Source organism: Xiphophorus hellerii, chromosome 12 (genome assembly GCF_003331165.1).
Source record: "Xiphophorus hellerii strain 12219 chromosome 12, Xiphophorus_hellerii-4.1, whole genome shotgun sequence".
Classification (NCBI taxonomy): domain Eukaryota; kingdom Metazoa; phylum Chordata; class Actinopteri; order Cyprinodontiformes; family Poeciliidae; genus Xiphophorus; species Xiphophorus hellerii.
The window spans coordinates 24,488,576-24,510,093 of record NC_045683.1 but is presented as its reverse complement, the minus strand read 5'-3'; the positions used below and the strand labels follow the sequence as shown (position 1 = coordinate 24,510,093).

General features: G+C 40.5%; 1 protein-coding gene across 3 annotated transcripts; it reads left to right on the top strand.

The window, feature by feature from the left end:
• Nucleotides 1–1,509: 1,509 nt before the first annotated feature.
• On the top strand, nt 1,510–13,789 carry angptl2b (angiopoietin-like 2b). 3 transcript variants are annotated; one of them, XM_032579126.1, is made up of 5 exons: nt 1,510–1,686; nt 8,568–9,484; nt 11,326–11,519; nt 12,302–12,572; nt 12,686–13,789. In XM_032579126.1, exons 2-5 carry the CDS (start codon nt 8,593–8,595, stop codon nt 12,883–12,885), a joined length of 1,557 nt encoding a protein of 518 aa, XP_032435017.1. In that variant the 5' UTR covers nt 1,510–1,686; nt 8,568–8,592; the 3' UTR covers nt 12,886–13,789. The 3 variants fall into 3 exon arrangements, with proteins under 3 accessions (XP_032435017.1, XP_032435016.1, XP_032435015.1); XM_032579125.1 differs by having other exon boundaries at nt 1,510–2,012; XM_032579124.1 differs by having other exon boundaries at nt 1,511–1,992.
• The last annotated feature ends 7,729 nt before the right edge of the window (nt 13,790–21,518 follow it).

The following is a 21,518-nucleotide window of genomic DNA, read 5'->3' as shown; positions in this document are numbered from 1 at the left end:
GCAAAATTGCTTTAAGGAATTCAGCTGCAAGACATCCGGTTTGCAATTGGGAGGGATTGTGCTAATTTATTCAACGAATAAGCAATATTTTTAGACAAACTACGAGTAAAGCTGTCCGATATCAAACATCCAAGCAAAGCTGGTGGCAGCTCTGCTAAATACTTCCTTTTTGTTTATTTTAAATGCAACCAAGTACTTAGTGCTTTAACTTTATAGTAGTAAGCCCAAAGAAATATAGGCATCTGTAACTTATTAACTGTTTATACCCAGTGAGGGAGAATCACATATCCTGTGACTTTTAAAGCTCACTCTGAAACATAATGGAACATTTATTTATCACCGAGCTACAATAAAACTGTGAAGTTAAGGTTCGCAAACTAAGTAATAAACTGAAACGTGACAAGACCCATCGAGGCGTGGCAGAGTTAAACTGATTTTTTTTTATTCATTAGAGAAAAAAAAAAAAAAACAGAGAGAGAGAAGCAGGAAAACAAACTACAAACATGTGACCAACACTGCCCATCTGGCGCTTCTCCAAGCTGAGCTGAAACAATTACATTTCAGTGAAGCTGTTAGAAATAATTAAAAACGTATTTCTGAAGCTGCGACAATTCCTCTGTAATTTTGCTTTCTGAAGTATTCATGACTCACAAACACACACGCTCGCGCACGCACACGAAAAGAACATGTGCTTGGCTAAAAAATAAAAAACCTAAAAAACTCAACAAAAAAACAAAACAAAATACATAACAATGAAAAAATAGATGATCCTGAGAGAAGCATGAAATGTACCGACATCATAGCTGACTGGGCAAAGAAAAAAGAAAAAGAAAATCATATTCAAAACAGACAAAACAGACACAATAGGCAACATTAAAAAAAGCCGAAGCATAGCGTGAGAAATTAGGATAACTCTGGCATGACTGACAACACTCCACTGAAGTGTTTCATATCCTCAAATCCACCAAAGCACATGGACACGAGTGTGCTTTCAGAGTAATGATGTAATCACACCCTTGCAAGATTTGGTTCAGCATCGAGACACGCAGCCCGTTTCACACATCTCACCTCCAGGCTCTGAAAAGCAGTCACAGAACCAGACCAGAGCTAAACACCTGGATCTGCTTCCAGCCTGTTCGTCCTCTTCTGCCGCGCTCACAGGACAGGTGGGCATTTGTGCCCAATGGGGATCAGATTAATGCAATGCCACATATGTCCTTAACCAGAGCAACCAATGCAAGCCTTGGCAGAAATAGTGGTGGTGATGAGCCGGTGGCAAGGGGGCAGGGGGCTTGAAATGTGAGCAGTGTGTCTGAATAACTTGCGTTGTGCATGCTTGTGGATCTCCTTTGTACCGTTGGGGAGGAGGGGTGGAGAAAGCCGGCTGTTGCTTTAAACAAGAATGTGTTCATTTTAAGGGAGAAGAAGGGAGGAGGAGGGGGGCTTTGCCCCGGTGAAAAAAAAAAAAAACTGCTTGAGCATTTTTCATCATTTAAGCACACCAAGGAGGGGAAGGGTGAGAGAGGTGCGGTGGAGAGAGACAGCCTCTTAGAGCTGTGAGGCAGAAGTGATGGATTCAGCCTTCGGAAAAGTGACAGTCTTCTCCCAACCAGCCACGGGCAGTACACATCCTGCCCCGGACTCTCACCATTTGGCAGGAAAGTAAGCTCCAACATCCATCTAAAGGTACCCATTGTCTTTTTCTCAGAGTGCACACTTTTCAAGAGGATCTCTGAACTGTTTACTCAATGTTTGCCAAAGAGTGTCTGGGAGGTTGGGCAACTGCTGAGCAAGTGGCAGCCTTTTAATGACAAAGTTCTCCACTGTTGGAATGGACTGAGGTGATCATTTCAGAGAGACTGGACGAGGAGAGAGAAGATACATAAGTGAAACTTTCTGACTTGGGATGAATTCCTACCAAGGCAATCTCCGAAGAGCTCTGGCAGAAGGGCAAAGCCACTGAGAACCTCCTCAACACTGTGCAGTTGTCTTGTAAGCATTTATTAATCTTAGTAAGTTTGTGCATGCATCTTATTCTGTTGGTTAATTTTACAGAGAAAGTTGAAAGAAAACTGACGGCAGTCGTGATCTGACAGAGAAAGTGATCATCTCCCCACAGCTGATGCCTTGTTAAAACCATGTGCCCTGACTGATCCCATTTTGCAAAGAACTCACACTTTGGCTCACACAGTCAATCTGAGTCACCACAGATTCACCAGAGGTAGCGTAGCATCTGTTATCTGACTCACCGCTTGGTGCCAGTAAATACTGAGGAACATAAAGGATGCTGGTGGAAAAAAAAAAGAAACGTGACTAACTGAGAACAGGTTTGACTTACATGGGCTTTCTGCATGAGTGTATTATTATTATTTTTATTTGCAAATAAGCTTTTAAAAAAATAACATTAAGTGCAATGGCATTTTGTAGTGTCTAATTTTCTGGGAAACCTTGAGTGACATTTTGCTGTTTATTCTAATGAGAAGCGGAAAAAGATAACGTCTTATGGAAAGCATACCGCTTCAGGATGTTCCCCTTGAGCCAAGGGGATAGAGAAGCAGGCAGCTGAATCCCCTCTTTGTTCCTGTTGCCAGAGGAGTGTTTGGATAAAGGGGCTTTGAGGTACAATGGTGGAACTTATCGAAACTGTTCCCAAAGACCCTCTGCCTCCCTCTCTGTGATTAGACCTAAAGCACAGATGATTGCGTTCGGAGGGAAGACAGAAACCGAGGCCGAGCTGTCTTTTCGGGAACAATTTGAGCAGGTGGTCTAGTTTAATCACCTCTCCCATTTCATGGCTTACATGCTTAAAGAAAGAGTGATTACAGACAAAGCAAGGTAATAGCGTGGATTACGAAAGGCAAATTAAGGTTGACCATGATACAGAAAAGTTTGGGTATCATGCGGGAGACCGTTCTCTGCAGAGCTGGCACTGTTCCCCACACGCTGCACAACGCCCCCATCCCAAAAAGTACAGTGTCCTGATCCTTTCAGCTACTGACAAATGAGGCGCTGTGTGGTCGTGTTGTGATCTCCCCTCGTGGATGATGATGCCATTATGAAGCATTCACATAGAAAGTAGGACATCGAAAACGAACTGGGTCAGTGGATTTATGTTCTAGGCATGGCACGGATTGGGGCGGCGGTAGTTCTCCGTGCTCAGGGTCTGTCTGCCATCGCCACTAGCTCTCCATATGAGCGTGGCAGCTCACTCTAATGAGGTGCTGAAGAATGTGAGGAATGCCATGTGCGGGCTGAAATGAGAGGGGCTGAGGTGAGAGATACGAGCCAGGGTGAGCATAGCTGCCCACCTTCTAATTAATATGTGCTGAGCATGACCATTCAGAGAAGCAGTGACCCACCCCTGCGCCAGCCCCCTCTAAAGTCCAGCACGAGGAGTGGTGTAAACACAGACTTTTCACCTGAGGACAGTTTAACCAAAACATTTTGGTCTGTAGCAAGACACTGCCAAGGTCGGTCTGCTAGTTGCTATTCACCGTGCGTCATTCCCTCGTCTCTATGCCGTGAGCAGATCAAGCCATGTCTGACGCTTTAGCAACAGTTAATTACTGCAGTTACTGGCTGGTCAAATGCAACATGTTTTGGCAAACCGATTCTAGGACAATAAAAAGCAGGTTGTTAACAGCAAACAAGGAGGCAAAGGCTTTCTGTTGTTCCCTCTGGGAGGCTGCGGACAGGTTAATAACAGGTTGCCTCTGTCAGGACAGATGGGACTCTCCTCTTTCCTGGGAGTCGGGCACCCAACAAGTGTTGTGATTCTTTTTTTTTTTTTTTTTTTTCAAAAACACCCTTGCAGTTATGCTCATGCCACATGTACCTACAGACATGTGTTTCATTGCAAGCTGCAAACATTTCCCCTCCTCATCATCTTTGAAGTGTGGTGAAGCCCAGAGCAGGAGATTCCACATTAACAATGTCTAAATCGGGACTCCTCCTCAGCAGGGAAAATTACACGGCTGTACACAGAGTCTGGCTCATGTTCCAGGGGAGAAACCACAAGACCCACTGGCCAAACACACTCATCAACACATTACAAGGAACAAGCTCTGTTATCCTGGTGTAGGGTGATTTGTAAGCTATTGTTACTGTTTTTGTTAGAAAATCCTCTACGACACGTGATTTGAGGGAGAACTACAGCTATAACTGTGGCTACCATCGTTTGCCAATCAGCACTTGCAAGAGTGATGTCACCGAGTGCCGGCTTTGTCAGCAGTTAGGGAATTCTGACATATTTAATACTGTGGTGCCAAAAAGATTGCCTAATGCGAAATTCGAAGAAGATGTGACCTTTTTAAAATGTTGTTAAATAAAATTCATGAATTTTATTTATTCATGAACGTTACATCACATTTGCAGAGTCTGAGTCTATAGACTCTTAGAGTACATAGACTCTAATAGTCTATGTACTGACAAATGACAAGCAGTAATTCGTCCCATGCTAAGATCTTCTAAAAAAAGCTTAACAATGATTTAAAGAAAATAATAAGAAGATTCTACATTACAAACCCAGGAGGTTTTCATTAACTGGATTACAACATGCATTTACTTCATCATGTGTAAGGGAATTAGGAACACTGCACTTAAATGGAGTCAGCCCTGTGTCTGAAACAGTAGCTTTTCCAATTTATGTTCTTCATTAGACAGTGCCTCATGGCTCAATTTTTGGCCCCATCCTGTTTAGATTACATTTTCTACTGCTGGAATCAATAATCAGAAAACGTGATATATTCTTACATTAATTTTCTAATGTATTAAAGACATATCCCCATATGGAAGTTGGTAGTTCTGCATCATTTCAATCACTACAAACTTCCCTAGAGGCATATAAAACTTCAACAAAAGCAATGCAAGTTTCTGTATTTGAGAATTCAATGGATTTGGATTGGCATAGCGCTCCCACGGTCCCTCTAGTTGTTTAGCCTTTCAACAGCCACACACTTTGGTTTACTTTTTAAAACATACTTTGAACTTAATAATAAAATTTCCTTCGCTGCTAAGATGGCCTTACCCACCGCAACCAGACTGTGAGAGCATGATACCCCACTTTGTTTCATCCCACAGGGATGCAATTCTCTGCATTTTGGGTTGACTCACTCTGTACTTCAAGTACAAGTTCTTTGAAATTGAACTACTTGTCTTATAATCAGTGTTAGACAACATAATGTTATTTTGGTGTTAGACTGCTTGAACTGGCTTCTGATCTATTTTAAAATCAGTTTTAAAATTAGCATTTTATGTTCAGGGAACAGAGTTTGAGGCCCAGGTTAAAACCAAAGTGAGCAGAGAATCTGGAATAATCCACCAACTCGAGTGAGATCTGTTTATTCAAGCATTTTGTTCTGATTGAATAGGATATACTGTCTTTGAGTATTCCATTTTAAATTATTGCCACTGGTTTCAATTACTACATTGTTTTACTGTAGCAGATTTGAATGAAACAAAGTAAAGGATGTTTTACACACTTAAATAAATCAAACATGAAGCGTTGATTTTGCCGAGGATCTTGTTCTTGAGAAGTGCTGCATTTCTCCTCTCTATGTCTCCACTCTAATGTGCTGGCTTCATGCCCGCACATTACATAACAAAGCTAAAACATTTTTGACTTTGCTGCCCTATTCTGTGCTCAAATCTCTGAGAAGGATAATCTTTGTAGAAGGTGCGAGAATCCTTCTGCAGTGACTATCGGACAATTTATAAGACTTTATGATTAAACAATTACACTCCGGAGGTGGAAGGCTCAGAAAAGCACCATATTCTGACTAGCAGCAGCTTTCGCTCAGTTTCCCCTCATAAGTTCAGTGACTCATTATGCTTACACAGCAGCTACAGTGGTCTGCGGCCTTTTTTTTCGTGTCTGTCAAGACTACATCATATTCAAAACCTGCAATTACTGGTTTTAATAAAAAGAATAATCGCTCATTTGTTTGAGGCCAAACAAATGAGCAATGTAATTTTTTTTTTCACTCCTCTGTAATCCTGAACGAAAGTTGTGGGTTGTGTCAGAAAGGTCTGCTAACAAGGAAAACATGTTTAAAAAAAAAAAAGACTAACATTAAAAGAACAATACCAAAAATTGAAGCAGTGATTTTGTCCAACAGGAACTACGTTATACAACAATCCTTTCAAGATGATGTTACATAATTGGAATCGTCTTTCCGTGCTAGCATGTCATGAAAGAGGCTACAGACCTGACTGATGCAACCCAATCAGAATTTAAAATAGCCACTTGAGTTGCATCATCCGCAGTGGCTCAGCTTTTCCATCTCTGGGCCCCGCGAACAAAACAAGAGTGTTTGTGTGTAAAAGACAGACTGTGGTAGTTACCTAAAGAGAACCAGAGCCAGAACAAAGCGAAGCACTCGCCTCACAACAATCTATCTGATTAAAAGAGAGCGGGCACATTGTTAGGTAGAATAAATATTGTCCTTGGTTTTCAGACAGCAGGTGTTGCTTTTGATTGCAGAGATCATATTCAAACATGTCAGGCTGGAAGGTAAATATTTTCAATGAATTACGTTTTCCTTGTGTACCACAGAGGACAGAGCAGACACCATGAAATTTCTGCATTGTACATCATCTACGTCCCGCGTGATTATTATGACATGGAAAGTCAAAGCAGCCACTGTTGCGCCCGGCGGCACATGTGAACAATTTCCCCTCAGATTATTTGCTTTTTTGGTTGCACCAAATCTTTTTAGTGCTGAAACCTGTTGGTGTTTAGATGTTAATGCACAGTGCTTATGTGTTTGGATGTTCGTCACAATTTACAAGTCAGTGTACCCCGACAGAAAGCAAGCAACATCTGCTTTCAATGAGCAGAGGAGTGAATGCACTCACTCGTCTAATGTCAAACAGGTCTGGTCGTACAAGAAAAAGTACCATTGCTTCATGATATGACAGTATTCAAACTAAAATGTAAAACGTATCGACATGATGTAACTAACCTTAGCCCTTTTTGATGGAAAACAGAAAACCAAGAATCATTCCTACTGCAACAACATAACGTATTGATTATTTCTGCTAATGTTATATGTAACGGGTACCAGGGTTCCGGACCCGTCAGCAGCAGATGAAGCTGAAAAATGTATGGAAATGAGCACATGGGAGACGCAGTCTGTGTTACTCCAATTTCTCTCAGCTTATTTATTGAACAAACCAGCTCATTTAACTGTCAATACAGCCCAATTTATAGTTCAGTAATTTACTGTACATATTAGACCAATCCCATCATTGACATAAACATCAACATTCGCTTTCCTTAAACCAGAAATAATCAAATAACCTCATATTTTGTCCCAATTCCCTCAGGTAACATGTACCTTCAATTCACTGCACTTAATATGCATATTTAATCACACACAGTGACATATTTAATGAGCATGTATCTAAAGTTATTGTAAACTGGCATAACTATATTAGAATTCAAACTACTTTAATTAAGTGAATGCATTACATCACAATTTAACCTTTCACCATTGTTTAAAACACAAATAAACCCTGGAGCCTGATCTACATATCCCGCTATTATCTGCAGCTACAGTGTGCTAACCAACTAGCATCACGGCATGTTAGCTACTCCCTCCCGAAATACAACAAAACTCTTTCGATATCTTTACACTTTGACGCATTTCCTTAAACATTTCTCGAACGGTACCAAATAATAAAAAAAGTACTTTATTAAAACGAACTTGAAGGTTATTCTCACCTGAAAAATGGAAATGGAAATGAGCACACGGGAGACGCAGTCTGTGTTACTCCAATTTCTCTCAGCTTATGAGAAAACGGCAGAGCAACAGGCAGCTCAGAGTCTCCATGCGCCACCTACTGGTGAAACACCATTACTACACCCATCGTCAAAGAAATGCATGCTCCTTTTTTCCTGTTCTGAGCACACACCCGTGGGCATCACATATAACAATAGTTTATTTTGATTTTGATTCTGAATTAGTCTAGTTTTTGACAAGAATATGTCACCTGCTAAATTTATTTGTAGTCTTAAAAAAGATGAATAATTTTGCCCTCTCACCATTCTGCTCTTCCTAGTATTACAAGCCAGTTGATTAGTCAGGCTGTCTCCTCCGGTAGCTAGCCTGGGATTGAAGCTGCTCTGTTAGTTTCAAGTCTGTTTGTGAGTTTCATGACCTGAAAACTTTTCCAAAAGCCAAAGTTGTACATTAAGGAGCAAAGGAAAAGTGTAGCAGACTGAGTAGCAGGGGCCTATAGAGCTACGACCTAGAACACTGCCTCACTCTATAGCCACAGAAAGTTCCATACACTCTGACACTGCATCTATTATGTCATTGAAAAGACATTTAAACCACAGAAATGGTACGATGGAAAAGTGTTGTGCTTTTGAAGCATAACTTTTTAAAACCTCGATACTGACAACCATCCAATGGCTAATGTCAAAGTGATAAATTTTCAAAATCCTGACAGTTTCGCAGCATGAGCGAAAGTTGTGAATGCCTCATATAGTGGCTCAACAAGGACAATTTCAGACAAATATTTGAAATCACAATTTGATCTGTGTTCTTATTAATTGTCTACAGGTTTTGGTGAGTTGGACAATAACACATGGAGCCCCCTTCAATGGTCCTGCTGGGGGTCATTCTGGTTTACGGACTAAGTTGGGGCGTCCAGCATACACAGGCAAGTCTGTCGGACAATAGCCAAGACAAGCATAAGACCCAGGAATTTGGGAGCAGTGAGGATGATTTGGAAGGAGAGTTTTTGTATGCCGGGAGGAGCAAACGTGCTCCAGCTGAACAGCCACAGGACAAGTGTTCCTATACTTTTATCGTGCCTCAGCAAAAGGTGACCGGAGCCATCTGCGTGAACTCCAAGGAACCCGAGGCCATGTTGGAGAATCGGGTCCACAAGCAAGAGTTAGAGCTGCTGAACGTGGAGCTCCAGAAACAGAAAAGGCAGATCGAAACCCTACAGCAGCTGGTGGAGGTGGACGGAGGTATCGTCAACGAGGTCAAGCTTCTAAGAAAGGAAAGTAGAAATATGAACTCCAGAGTGACTCAGCTGTACATGCAGCTCCTCCATGAGATCATCAGGAAGAGAGACAATGCTCTGGAATTAGCCCAAATGGAGAACCGGATCCTGAACCAAACCTCAGAGATGCAGCAGCTCACCAGTCGATACAAAGATCTCGAGCACAAGTACCAGCACTTGGCTTCCCTTGCCACAAACCAGTCAGCTATAATTGCCATGCTGGAGGAGCAGTGCCAGAGCCGACACCCTCCCCGTTACATTCCTGCCTCGCAGCCACGACCTCAACCTCCTCCACCACCATCTCCACCTCTCAACAAGCCTTACCAGCCACCTTACCAGCCACCTCTCCTTCCACGCATAAACAATCCAATCAGCAATGAGATCCAGAGCGACCAAAAGTCTCTTCCGCCCCTTCCTACAATGCCCGTTGGTACACACAGCCCATCTACCACTGACAAACCATCTGGTGAGTAGCTTAAACTCCTATTGCGACCATTTATTTCAGAAGCTCTCTTACAGTTTCTATCCTGAGCACTGGATGAAAACAAGAACCTCTTGTGTCTGAGTTGCCTAATCACTATTCATGAGACAACAGTTCTTTCCCGTTCTTCCAGAAAGAGTGATTTAGAAAGATCTCATGCATTCCCCAGTGCAAAGGACTGGTTGTCAGAACAGAAAAGCTATTGTCAGTCGTCTTTTTCAGATGCATATCTATTAATGGCCATCATTAAATCCACAAAAAAACAAAGTATACTAGCAGGGTACACATGTGTACCAACATGAATCACTGGCCCAAGGTCAAATGGTTTTTAAAAACACATGTTAGTAGATTTTAAAACTGATGTGAAGGGTGTTTTGCATGGCCTATTACTTTCTCTTTGCGTTATAAATCTACACTTTGTTGGAAAAATGGGGAAAAATTGCACACACAATTTCCCTAATGACTAGTGGGTGATTTTAACCTTTGACAGTTTACTCTAATGCTTACCATGAGACTGGCAACCTTTGAATTGACTGTTTGAAAGTAGACGAGTCATTTCTTGCCCAGATCCATGAGGCTAAGACAAGAAAAACCTTCGCAAACCCTTTACACAGACAGACAGCTGCATACCGAGCAGGAATACACAAAACAGTGCAGAAGAGACAGACAGACAGAAACGGGAACAAAGCAGAAAGACGAGAAAACCAGAGGGGGTGAGGTAGGTACAGAGATACAGGGAGTAAGTGATGTCATTTGTTCCACCAGGCAAGAATCAGTCATATGTTCCACCGAAGGAGCAGACTTTATCAGGCAGAACAGAGCAGGCCAGGACAGGGCAACTCTCTGGCTTGTATCTGCTCAACAGAGACATTCCTGAGAATAGATGGGTGGCTGAGCACAGGCCAAGAAGAAGATTATCATCCAGCCTCACTTTATAGACCAAAAACAATCTTTAAGGCAATCATAGGCAATAAGAGGGTTCCCCCCCAGCCCTCCACTTTTAAACTCCATCTCGTTTCATTCTTGCCAAACGCTTTGCTGCAACCTTCCCAGCCCCTTTTCCCTCTTTGTGTGACCCCAGTAAGTCCATTTCTAATTCCTCTAACTGTATTTAAACTCTCGGTATTCTGTGCCAGTTGGCATCGCACTCCAGTGTTATATCAGGAAAACGTAAACACTTTCAAAACAAATTGTTGCCAGGGAGCCAGTCGGCGTCAGGGGGTTTTCTACATCTCCCATTAGATGTGAATAAAAATTACACTGGCACACACACAGTAAAGCAATAAATCCTCATCATTCCAACTAAACATATAATAGTTCCCATAACCTATTGTCTTCAACCTTAGTAAGCCTTTTGGCAAATAAACAGAGCATGAAATAGAAATTTGTCAATCTGATGTCATTCCCAGTGGGTAATTTTACACCACAAAAATGTGCAATTACACTGAAGATAACAATAATAAAAAAAACCACTATAGGTGAAAATAAGTCAAATAATATTTGACTGTTAATCTCTATGAAATACACGATGGAAACTTGCTGCTATTGTTTCATCATTCATTCAGTAGTCAGGATTCCCTTTGCCCTTTTGCCAGTGTTTCTTTTGGCTGTGCAGCCCAGCAGTCATTTCCCTCACGAGAAAAGCAGCCAAAGTCAATTTTACCTCTTCTAACAAGAACTTTTTGTTGCAAAAAAACCAAAAAAACAGCAATGCCTCCTTGTGTCACTGTAACTTTCTTCCTTTTCTAATATGTCGACATACTATACTGCTGCAAGTGATGGAGTTTGACACGGTGCTGATGTTTTCTTCAACTCTACCCGATAAGGTCCATTCAGAGATTGCCTGCAGGCGCTCGAAGACGGCCACACTTCCAGCGGCATGTACCTGGTGAAGCCAGAAAACGCCAACCGCCTCATGCAGGTGTGGTGTGATCAGAGACAGGACCCGGGCGGCTGGACGGTCATCCAGAGAAGGCTGGACGGCTCCGTCAACTTTTTCAGGAACTGGGAGACGTACAAGGTGCGACAACTTCACACCAAGTCAAGGCGCTCATAGTTGGAAGGGAGAACGGAGGCTTATGAAAGGTGTTTCCGCACCACTCAGATGGTGAAAAGTTCAACTAATGAATTGATTATTGTTAAGCTTTAAAAGCATCTATTGTCATTAGATCCTTGGGAGCAAGTGACTCTAATTTCCTTGCATTCACTTTCCTTTAGGACTTCTTTTTATTCCAAGACTAACAATTTACAAGAGTGAATTCAAAATTATGTCTTTGTTCAAGGCAGCAACAAGCGTATTTCCATAACTTTTGAAAAGACTCTTAAATGTTATCCTGACTGTGGTACATTTCTTCATAAAGAGGAATCCCTCCCTGGTTCAAGGCACTCCAAGCCAACTTACAGTGTGAAGGCAGCCAGATCAAAGAAGTTAGAAACTGTTCAGATTGTTGAGTTTCTCACTGACCGTAGTGAGTCCTGCTGAGCTGCAATAACAACAACAAAAATCAAACAGTGGGAACATGGCTAGCTGATACCAGCTATAAACCTGACCCGAAGGCTCCGTTTATAATCATGTTCCCTGACGACAAACAATAGAGCCGAAAACCAAGGTCGCCCCGAAAAGCCTGTGAATCAATCAGTCAAGTTTATTTATATAGCACGTTTCAGCAACACGGAGTACGTGGTGATCCTGTGGGCATCCCCGCAGACATCCAAACAAGCAGTGCATAGCTCAACCCAAACGATGCAGTGAGTGTTTCCCAATCGTTCTGATTATGTTTTTCTTATCGCCTTGCTCCACAGCAAGGATTTGGCAACATAGACGGCGAGTACTGGCTCGGTCTGGAAAACATCTACTGGCTGACGAACCAGGGAACCTACAAGCTGCTCATCACGCTGGAGGACTGGTCTGGGAGGAAAGTGTTTGCAGAGTACGCCAGCTTCAGAGTGGAGCCGGAAGCTGACTTCTACAGGCTCAGAGTGGGCCGGTATCACGGAAACGCCGGGGACTCCCTCACCTGGCACAACGGCAAACAGTTCACAACGCTGGACAGAGACCACGACGTGTACACAGGTAAAAAGTTTGGCTTTTTAAAAGATTGCAGAGGATCATTTGTCACTATCGGAAGGAAATTATTCTAATTGTTTTTTTGTTGGGTTTTTTTTGCTATTTTCTAACCTTTTCAGGAAATTGTGCTCACTATCAGAAGGGAGGGTGGTGGTACAACTCTTGCGCACATTCAAATCTGAACGGTGTTTGGTACAGAGGAGGACACTACCGCAGCCGCTACCAAGATGGAGTCTACTGGGCAGAGTTCAGGGGAGGAGCCTACTCACTAAAGAAAGTAGTCATGATGATCCGTCCGAACCCGAATACCTTCCATTAGGGACACACCTGGAACGGTGTTTTCCATCACACAGAACTCCTCGGCATCATTTCCACCAGACCAAGTCAGACCACAAAAAAAAAAAAAAAAACATGATCCTGAAAGTGCAATATTGAAATATCAGGGTGATGCTGGTCTCCCCACCAAATTAATAATATTTTAATAATATTTTTTTTAGCTGTTTATTTTTTCTCTGTTTTGTTTTTCTCTTTCTGTGTCTCTTTTCGCTACGGGATATTTAAAGAGTGCGTATTGCTCAAGAGTGATTTTAACTCCACTTTGGCATACAGGGGGTGTCAGTAATTGTGCTTTTATTCGGTCTGAGTAGCTTTGTATTCTAAACCCTGCATTAATATCTATCTTAACCAGCGAAGGAGGTCGACACAGGAAATGTATCCAGTGATTGTTCTTTAATTTCATGCTAATTATGTATTTTATTTCAAACTGTGTAGTTTCCAGTAACACTAAAACAATTAATTTGCAACAAAGACTCTTATGTTGTGGCACATACTTTACAGTGCACGCTACAAAATATTTGCAAACATTGATTTTTTTTTTTTTCTGCTTAAAGAAAGCCACAAATTGAAATACAAACACATGAACATTTTACCAGTTGTTGTTTCTTTTCAATTAAAAAACAGGTGGGGAAAAAAAATCTAGTTATTGCTAAGATTTCATAAGGTGAATCTTTCATCTTTTGGTAAATATTCATCTTTTGGTGAATTGCTTAAGCAAGTATCGTAAGTTGCTTGTGAAATCTGAGCACCATATTTACTGTATAAATGTGTTGTTCTGTTGATGCAAATGAATCCAACACAATGTGTTTGTACATAGGATAATTGTAATATAATGTATGTAAAAGTTCTTTCATAATTGAGTTGCAATAAAATATGTACAGATCTTGTGTTAATTTAATTTTTTTTTGGGAAAACTGCAACTGCAATTCCTTATTTAATTCAGTAGAAAGTCTAATAAGGTAAGTTTGCTCATAAAAAGATTCCTTAAATAAATTCTGCAGCTAACCTCCTGAATGTGTTTGACGATATAAATTATGAGGCAGGGCGATGGATACTTTGAGTCATCACGTGGAAAATGATCGCTTTGCCTTCTGCCTTCTGCTCTTGACTGTCCAAACAAATTAACATGACATCAAGCCTAAATAAGTTTTTGTTGCTTGTCACAGTTTGCTTTGACGAGCAACAAAACCAAATGTGTGACAATATTCCTCAACAGTAAAGTGAAAACTGCTTGGGCACAAAGTTGTTTTCCTTGGTAGGTTGAATATGCTCTAGTGAAAGTTTTTTATTCACATGCACTTATTCATAACACTAAGCCATGTCAAGTTTGTTTTAAATAATGAAGGTCAACAAATCCAGCTGAGCAAGTTCTTTCACATCTGCGTCAGAAGAAGTGCATTAATTAGATGACATTGCTGACAGAACACGAGAGCTTTTCTTCACCCGGAGAAAACATCATATTCTCAGAAAGTTGTAGAGGCTTTTTGTTTGTAGCGGATTAAAATGATCTTGCTGATCCAGCAGAGATGTGCCCATCAGTTAGAACAAGCTGATTTCACATTGGTTAGTTCCGATTTGTGCTGCTAAAAGGAAAGAAAAAACAAATCTGAATGTTTTCCTCATTCATTTAATGGGTCATGTCTACGAACTCCCTCCATTTTTGCTCCATGAATGCTACAACAAACACTTTGTACTTTTGAAACGCCTTAATGATTTTAATAAAACCAAGAAAAAAATGTTAGGGACCAATGCTTAGATGTGTAAATTGAGATAATCTCAAAATTTCATCATTTTCTTTTGGGTTCAAAACTCAGTTCTCTACTAAGGCACCGGCTTCGTCAAAAATCTAAATGAGTCAAAATTGATTGTAGCACTTTGGACCTCAAAGTACACCTGGTGTCGGTGATGGCTGGATTCAGAACATCTCTAGTTAAAAGTATCAAGGAAACGGAAGACTAAAAAAGGCAAGCAGCACCGACACTGAGAACAAACAAGAACTTTGCCCCAGTTTGAAATGATTTGATTGCTCGCTGTTTGAAGCCACACAGAGCGACACCCTATTACATCTTCTGTGGACGGTTTAATACGGCAAACACGTCAGATTTTTTTGTATAGTTTCATGGTTTAATCTGATCAAATCATATTACAAATGTGCATACAAATCCTACATGTACGATTTCTAACACTGAATATTTAAACATGGCCTCAGAAAGCATTGTGCCTCCAACATTCTGCTCCAGCGTCTACACATACTCAAATATCCCGTATAGTTAGCGTGACTGATGAAAAATGACAGGCTAGTAAACTTAATGCATCCAGCAGTCTCTTCAACTCACAGCTAAAATGCTCTGTAATCCTCAATTTGTCAGAGTGACAGGAAAATGACTTAACATCGCAATGAACCCAACTGCGTTAATACCGTTTTCCGACAGCAAACTAAAGGTGAAAGATTTTTCTTTTTTCAGTCTTTAACGTATACATGGAGTTAATCGGAGAACAATTATACGCAGAAAATGTTCAGTTTCAGGTACAAAATTACCCATGAACGGGATTGTTTACATTCTTGTGTGACAATGTCAAAGACGCTTTAACCTGCATGAAGCTGACACACGGTGGCTGTTAAATCTGGCTGAACGGCTATTTTCCACATGTCACAGAGGCTTTAAACAGGACGAAGTTAAGACTTTGAGCACGCCACTTGTCATTCTTGTCAGCAGTGTCTTTTCCTTAACAAAACATGAATGAGTTGCTAAAAGGGGTATTACCAGATACACAAACACAAAACGTCTGCTTTCTCAATCAACTTAATGGTGGTGAAAAAAAAAAAAAGGACAGCGTTTCATTGTCTCCGTAAACATAGAGGACAGACTCGTTGGACGCCGTGCAAGTCTGAAGACTCACCACAGTGGAAAACCTTGAGTAAGGGTGGCCTGTTCCGCTCCCACTCCTCAACCAACATGGAAAACCTTGAGCTGACATATTGCTCTCTCAGCACAAAAGGAGTCCACATTTCCTGAACCTTCAAACCTGGAGCTTTCAATGAGCCTGCATTGTTGTGTCCCATCTGTTAAAGTCTGCATGCTTGAACTTTTAATAGAGGAATGCTTTAACTTTCCTGGCCTCTCGCAATGCCTATTTCACTTAGTAGTCGCAACGGAAAAGATCATGATTGCTTTTACTAGGAGCCTTGGTCACAAGGCTCGTTTGGCGACATTCGGTTCTCTGTGAAGCAAACATCTGTCGAGGGGACAAATGATGCCGTATACTTAGGAATTTACAATGGATTTTTACAAAGTCCTGAACACATTTCTAAAAATCTAAATGCATAAGGGCTGAAGATGGTAGGAATAACTGGTAGGCTGCCAGTTTCAATCCTGGCCTTTGTCAGACTACCCCAGAGCAGCTGTGGCTATAATGTAGCTTCATTACCACCGGCGTGTGAATGTATAGGTGAAAGACTGGATGTAGAAGGGAGAGCTTTGGGGCCTACTGGCCTTGATGAAGTGCTATGCAAGCACAGACTGTTTACAAATGAAACAGTGGTCCTTCTGTTGTATTTATACAAACCCATTGTCTAGAGTGTGTACTTAATAAAAAAGAGCGACCCTGTAATTATGAGATTTGGAGTTTGCAGTGACGTAAATCACCAAATGCCATCTGCTATTAATCAGATGTCTTGTCCGCAATACACCACTTGGTGTACAAGTATATAGTGCATATTATATTTAGCCTATATATGTACTAGAAGCTAATGTGTAAATGTAAAACGGAGAAGAGCCGCAATCTGTCAGAATTCTATTGCGCAGTCTTTGTTGGTTCAGCATCACACACAAGTCTGTCCCTGCGTCTCACGTTACCCACAATCCTTTGGTCTACTGGAGATGAGATTGGAGAAAATTCCTCCTTGAAAGACTTTATAAAATACGCAAAATTATTGAATATTACAGATATAATAGAGTCACACTGTGACAAAACACTAACTCCCATTTTGTTTCCTTCAAACCGAACAGCTTCTTAAGTGAAACATTAATCATGAACCATTGTGCTAACCGTAACCATTAAGTATAATCAAATCCATCTTTTCATCCCTTTTTCCACTCTGCCTTCTCTTCGTCAATGTGATTCACTGCATTTGTTGGCGATAACTCACCACGGACAGACATGACATGCAGTTGTACAAGAGTCCGGCTATCATTTCAGCGTTTTTCCTCAGAAGTGGCAGCCCGTCTGACATCTGTGTAATTGAGCATTCCACTGAACTGACTGAACGCTGACTTTAGGCAGGGCTTGACATTGCCATAATCTAACTGCAGTTTAGGTTTAACAGAATTTTTCCCACATCTGACCTTCAAAAATATATAAGAAAGCAGCAAAAGTTGACTCAGTGTAAGAAAAAAAAACAAAACCCAACAACAAAAAACCTGCCTCTTTTTCCAAACCGTTTACAAGAGCTATTCCCAGCTGCTGCTGTAAAACACTTTTGATGCACATGGAAGTTATTAGTTAAGCTTCAAAATGGAAACGTGTAAAATAGTGGTGAGGTATTTGCTTTTTATATAGTGGAATTTTTTTTTTTTTTTTTTTCCCCACTTTCCAAAAGTTCAGCATGTGAGCCGATTTCTAACTGAGGAGATGTGCAGATCCTGGTATAACTTTATAGTCACACACCGTGACCACTATTCCATGCTCTTCCAAACGGTCTACAAATCCTCTGTGGAGATTTACAGGAAATCATTTCGGGAATGATAAGAGGAATTTTCCTTTGTGCAACAGATTTTATTTATTTATTTTTTTTTATAGTATGCTTTTTTTTTTCTTTTTAAAAAAAATTAAATAAAAAAAAAATGTATAATCAAGTTATCTTTGTAAGTCTGTTCTTACTGGTCAGCTGTACTCTAGAAAGCCACACTTTTGCTTCGGTTCTTCGAACAACTGGAAAGAATTTACAGCCTCTCACACATTGCTTGTGTTTATGCTTTTTTGTCGCATTAAAAATACAGAAAGCAGTTTTCAACTAATGATTTAATTTATTTAAAAGAAATTACTCTAAAGCCGCCTGGCCCTATGGGATTACCCCAGGGGTGAGCAGCTCCAGGCCTCGAGGGCCGGTCTCCTGCAACCTTTAGATGTGTCTCTACTTCAACGCACCTGATTCAAATAATGAGGTCATTAGCAGGACTCTGGAGAACTTGACTGCACTTAGGAGGTGATTCAGCTGTTGGATTAAAGTGTGTTTGATCATGGAGACATCTAAGAGTTGCAGGACACCGGCCCTCGAGGACCAGGATTGCCCACCCCTGGATTACCGTCTAGTTGTATCTCCCTTGGCATCAGCGACAATCACATGCTTATGGTAACTGGCTACGAGTCATTTATGTGATCATGGATACAGTTCAATCCTGAATTATTTGTGATTAATCACAGAGTTTGGACAGTTGAGGGTAATTTCCACTAGGTCTGATTACGTTCAAATCCGCAGAATCAATAAAATAATTTCAACAGAACCTTTCTTGCAGCATGAAGTAGACAAACAGATCTCAAAGAGCAACACTCCACGCTCCGATCTAAAGAAATCCAAGAACAGGTGAGAAACAAAATCATTCACATCTATTAGTCTGGAAAGAGTTCCAAAGCCAGTTCTGTGACTTTGTGACTCCTACACACTACAATGAGAGTCACTGTTCAGAAATCGAGTAGTGACTGACTTATCACATTTTTTTTCCCAAGAGTCCATCCAGGAGGACACAAAATGATCCATATTAGAATCCAAAGTACTGCAGGTAGGGATTCGTGATTAACATGACTGAATCGGGATCATGGGAGAGTTAAGAGTCGTAACTCCATGCTGACAAAAAAAAAAAAAAAAAAAAAAAAAAGAACATAAAAGCCCATCTCACTTTTGCCACACAGAATTTCAGTGATATCTAGACTTTTGGGGAAATATTTTTTGGACTGCAGCGACATAAGTGGAACTTTTTGGAGGATGTGAGTCAAGTAACATCTGGTTTAATCTAACACAAAATAAAAATGAAAGAAGAACTTCATACTTACATTTAAGCCTGGGGGTGTTAGTGAGATGGTCTGGAGACGCAATTGCTGGAGTCATAAATTCTGCTTTCTACTAAAAACACTGAAAGAGAATGTCTGACCATCGGTTCATGAACTTGAGCCTGGTTTATGTAGCAGAAAAATAATCAGGAACACACCAGTACGCTCACTTCTACGTGACTCATAACATCAAAATTGAAGGTTTTGGACTGGCCTAATCAAAGGCTGGATATAAATCTATTAGAAGTACTATAGCTTGACTGTGAACAAGTCGTTCTTGCTCGAAAACAACCTAGAGGCCAAATCATCCACTTTGATTTGGCTGAATCAAAGTGATCTGGTAAAGAAAAGTGGGCAAAAAGTTCTCTGCAATGATGTAAAAGACTAATTACCAGTTATCACAAAAAATTATGATCATTGTGGTCAGTGGGGGGGCAATGGAGTCCCTACTAAATGAAATAATAATTTGCAAACTGCTTGCTTCTATTTACTCAGGTTTGACATATAAATATTTGTTAGGACATCTGAAATGTTGACGTGTGAACAAAAGCAAAACAAAAGAAATCTGTAAGAAGCCACATTCTTCTCACTCCATTGTTCGATATCCCAGCTGCAGAAAAAAAACAAACATTAAATTATCTAAAATCAGCTATCATAGAGAATAATCAAAAATTGTGGATTTTATTTATTAAAGGTAAAAAGCTGTTCCAAACTCCCTGGGCCAGTGCAGAAAAACGTAGCAGCCCCTTAAAACTAAAGATGGATTGTGCCATCCTTAGCGGCAACAATTGCAGGCAAGTGTTTGTGATAATGGGCAATAGCTCTTTTTAATTGCTGGGCAGAAATTTTGTCCCATTCTTCTTTGAAGAATTTTTTTTTAAATTCAGCCATCTTGTAGGGTTATGTAAGTTCCTTTGTGGAGGCAATCTCACAATTGGACTTCATTCATTTGTTCACAAAGGTTTGTCAAGGTCATCTGCATTCCTAGTGATTGAATCGCCCAAATTTGATTAATTAGATGGGTGAGGAAATAAATTTGGCTAATATAGAGTTACTTTTCAGTATGGATTTGTCATAGATCAAAACGTCAAACTTGTGGTCAAGACAAATACACAGACGTGGCATTTGTAGTCACTGCACACCACACAAACTAAGGTTTAACCTATTCTGTTTCAGTGTTTTCCTACCTTATTGGATCTATTCTGTCACGTAGCATTGCCTAGCTGGCGGCTAACATTACAAATACATAAATGCTTCAAATCGCCTCGGTGTGGATAATGTGCTACTGCTTTGGAGGAAATTATGTTTTTCCTTTTCGCTGGTCGTTTTCGCACATTTCCTTCTTGAAATGTTTTCCATTCTGTCACATCTGGCGCAGGCACACCAGAAGCCACTGGACGTTTTGAACTGGAGTCAAAGGTTAACTTTCCCTACCTGTCACAACTATTTTGTGAGACTGATCGGTCTGTGAAAGGAATTCCACCCGGGACAAAACGGACCTGAGGTCCAGAAGACTTCAATTTAACATTTTCTGTAGGAGGAGAAACTCATTTGTGTTCTTCTGCTTTTCCGCTTCCTTAAAACTGGCATTGACTCGACTGCCACCATAAGATAGCATAACAGTGTGACAGAAAGTGAAGAAAGAGTTGAAATGAATAAAATACAGACAAGCATCAGCTTGATGCTGTTGTGGGTAAAACAATATACTGGGTTCATTTTTAGAGTCACAATAAAGTTTTCCACAGCATGCGTTTGTTGTTCATCGCAGTTCATTTGATTTTGATAATTTAGTATTTTAAATTTAGTATCAATTTTCAGAGAGATGTGCTCATTGTGCCAAATATTTTATTTTTGTGTTGTTCTGAACTCTGTAAGCTGATATTAACTGGTTAATCAATCAGCTAGACAGGCAGCTCTTAACTTGCCATTCAAAGTTTTGGCAATATTAAAACAGCTTCATGTCCACTACTACTGAACAGTGATATTCCTTTAGTATCCAAATAATGACTGTTAATTTTGAGAATTATTGAAATATAACAGCAGAATTTGTATTTCCAGAATGAGAATGTCTGGACATCAATTTCAGACGTTAAGCTTAAATGTACTAATGCAGGACGACAATGATTCAAAGCACGCCAGCAAATTCACTCCCCCAAGAAAAGCTGATAATTTTTTTTTTCCAATGATGAAAACTGCATTTTATTTCAAAAACAGAAATAATCTCAAGAGTACAGAGATACATTTTTTCCCCACAGCATTTTAAACAATTGTCGTAGGATCGCCTCAAAGTCGAACAGACAATGAAAGGTCCTTTCAAAGTTGCAATTTAAGGAAAGTGTGACACAATAATCCGAGTTTCTCTGATCCGTCCACGTTGGTGTTAAAAACCCGAATCACATCATACTGTATTTAAAGATCCTTGTGGAAACACAGCAACCTCTGGGTTCCTGGCCTCATGTTTAGTGGTTCCTTTTAAACTCTTATTCCTCCAAGCAGAGATTTTTAGGCTGTTATTTTAGGATCGCATGTGCTTACAATCCCATAACACTGTCAATTCATAAACTTTAT

Excerpts from the sequence above, each read along its gene's own strand:
- angptl2b (XM_032579126.1), top strand. The coding sequence starts at position 8,593 with ATGGAGCCCCCTTCAATGGTCCTGCTGGGGGTCATTCTGGTTTACGGA. Across the intron at positions 9,485-11,325 it reads TACCACTGACAAACCATCTG|GTCCATTCAGAGATTGCCTG; the intron begins GTGAGTAGCTTA and ends CTACCCGATAAG. Across the intron at positions 12,573-12,685 it reads AGACCACGACGTGTACACAG|GAAATTGTGCTCACTATCAG; the intron begins GTAAAAAGTTTG and ends TAACCTTTTCAG.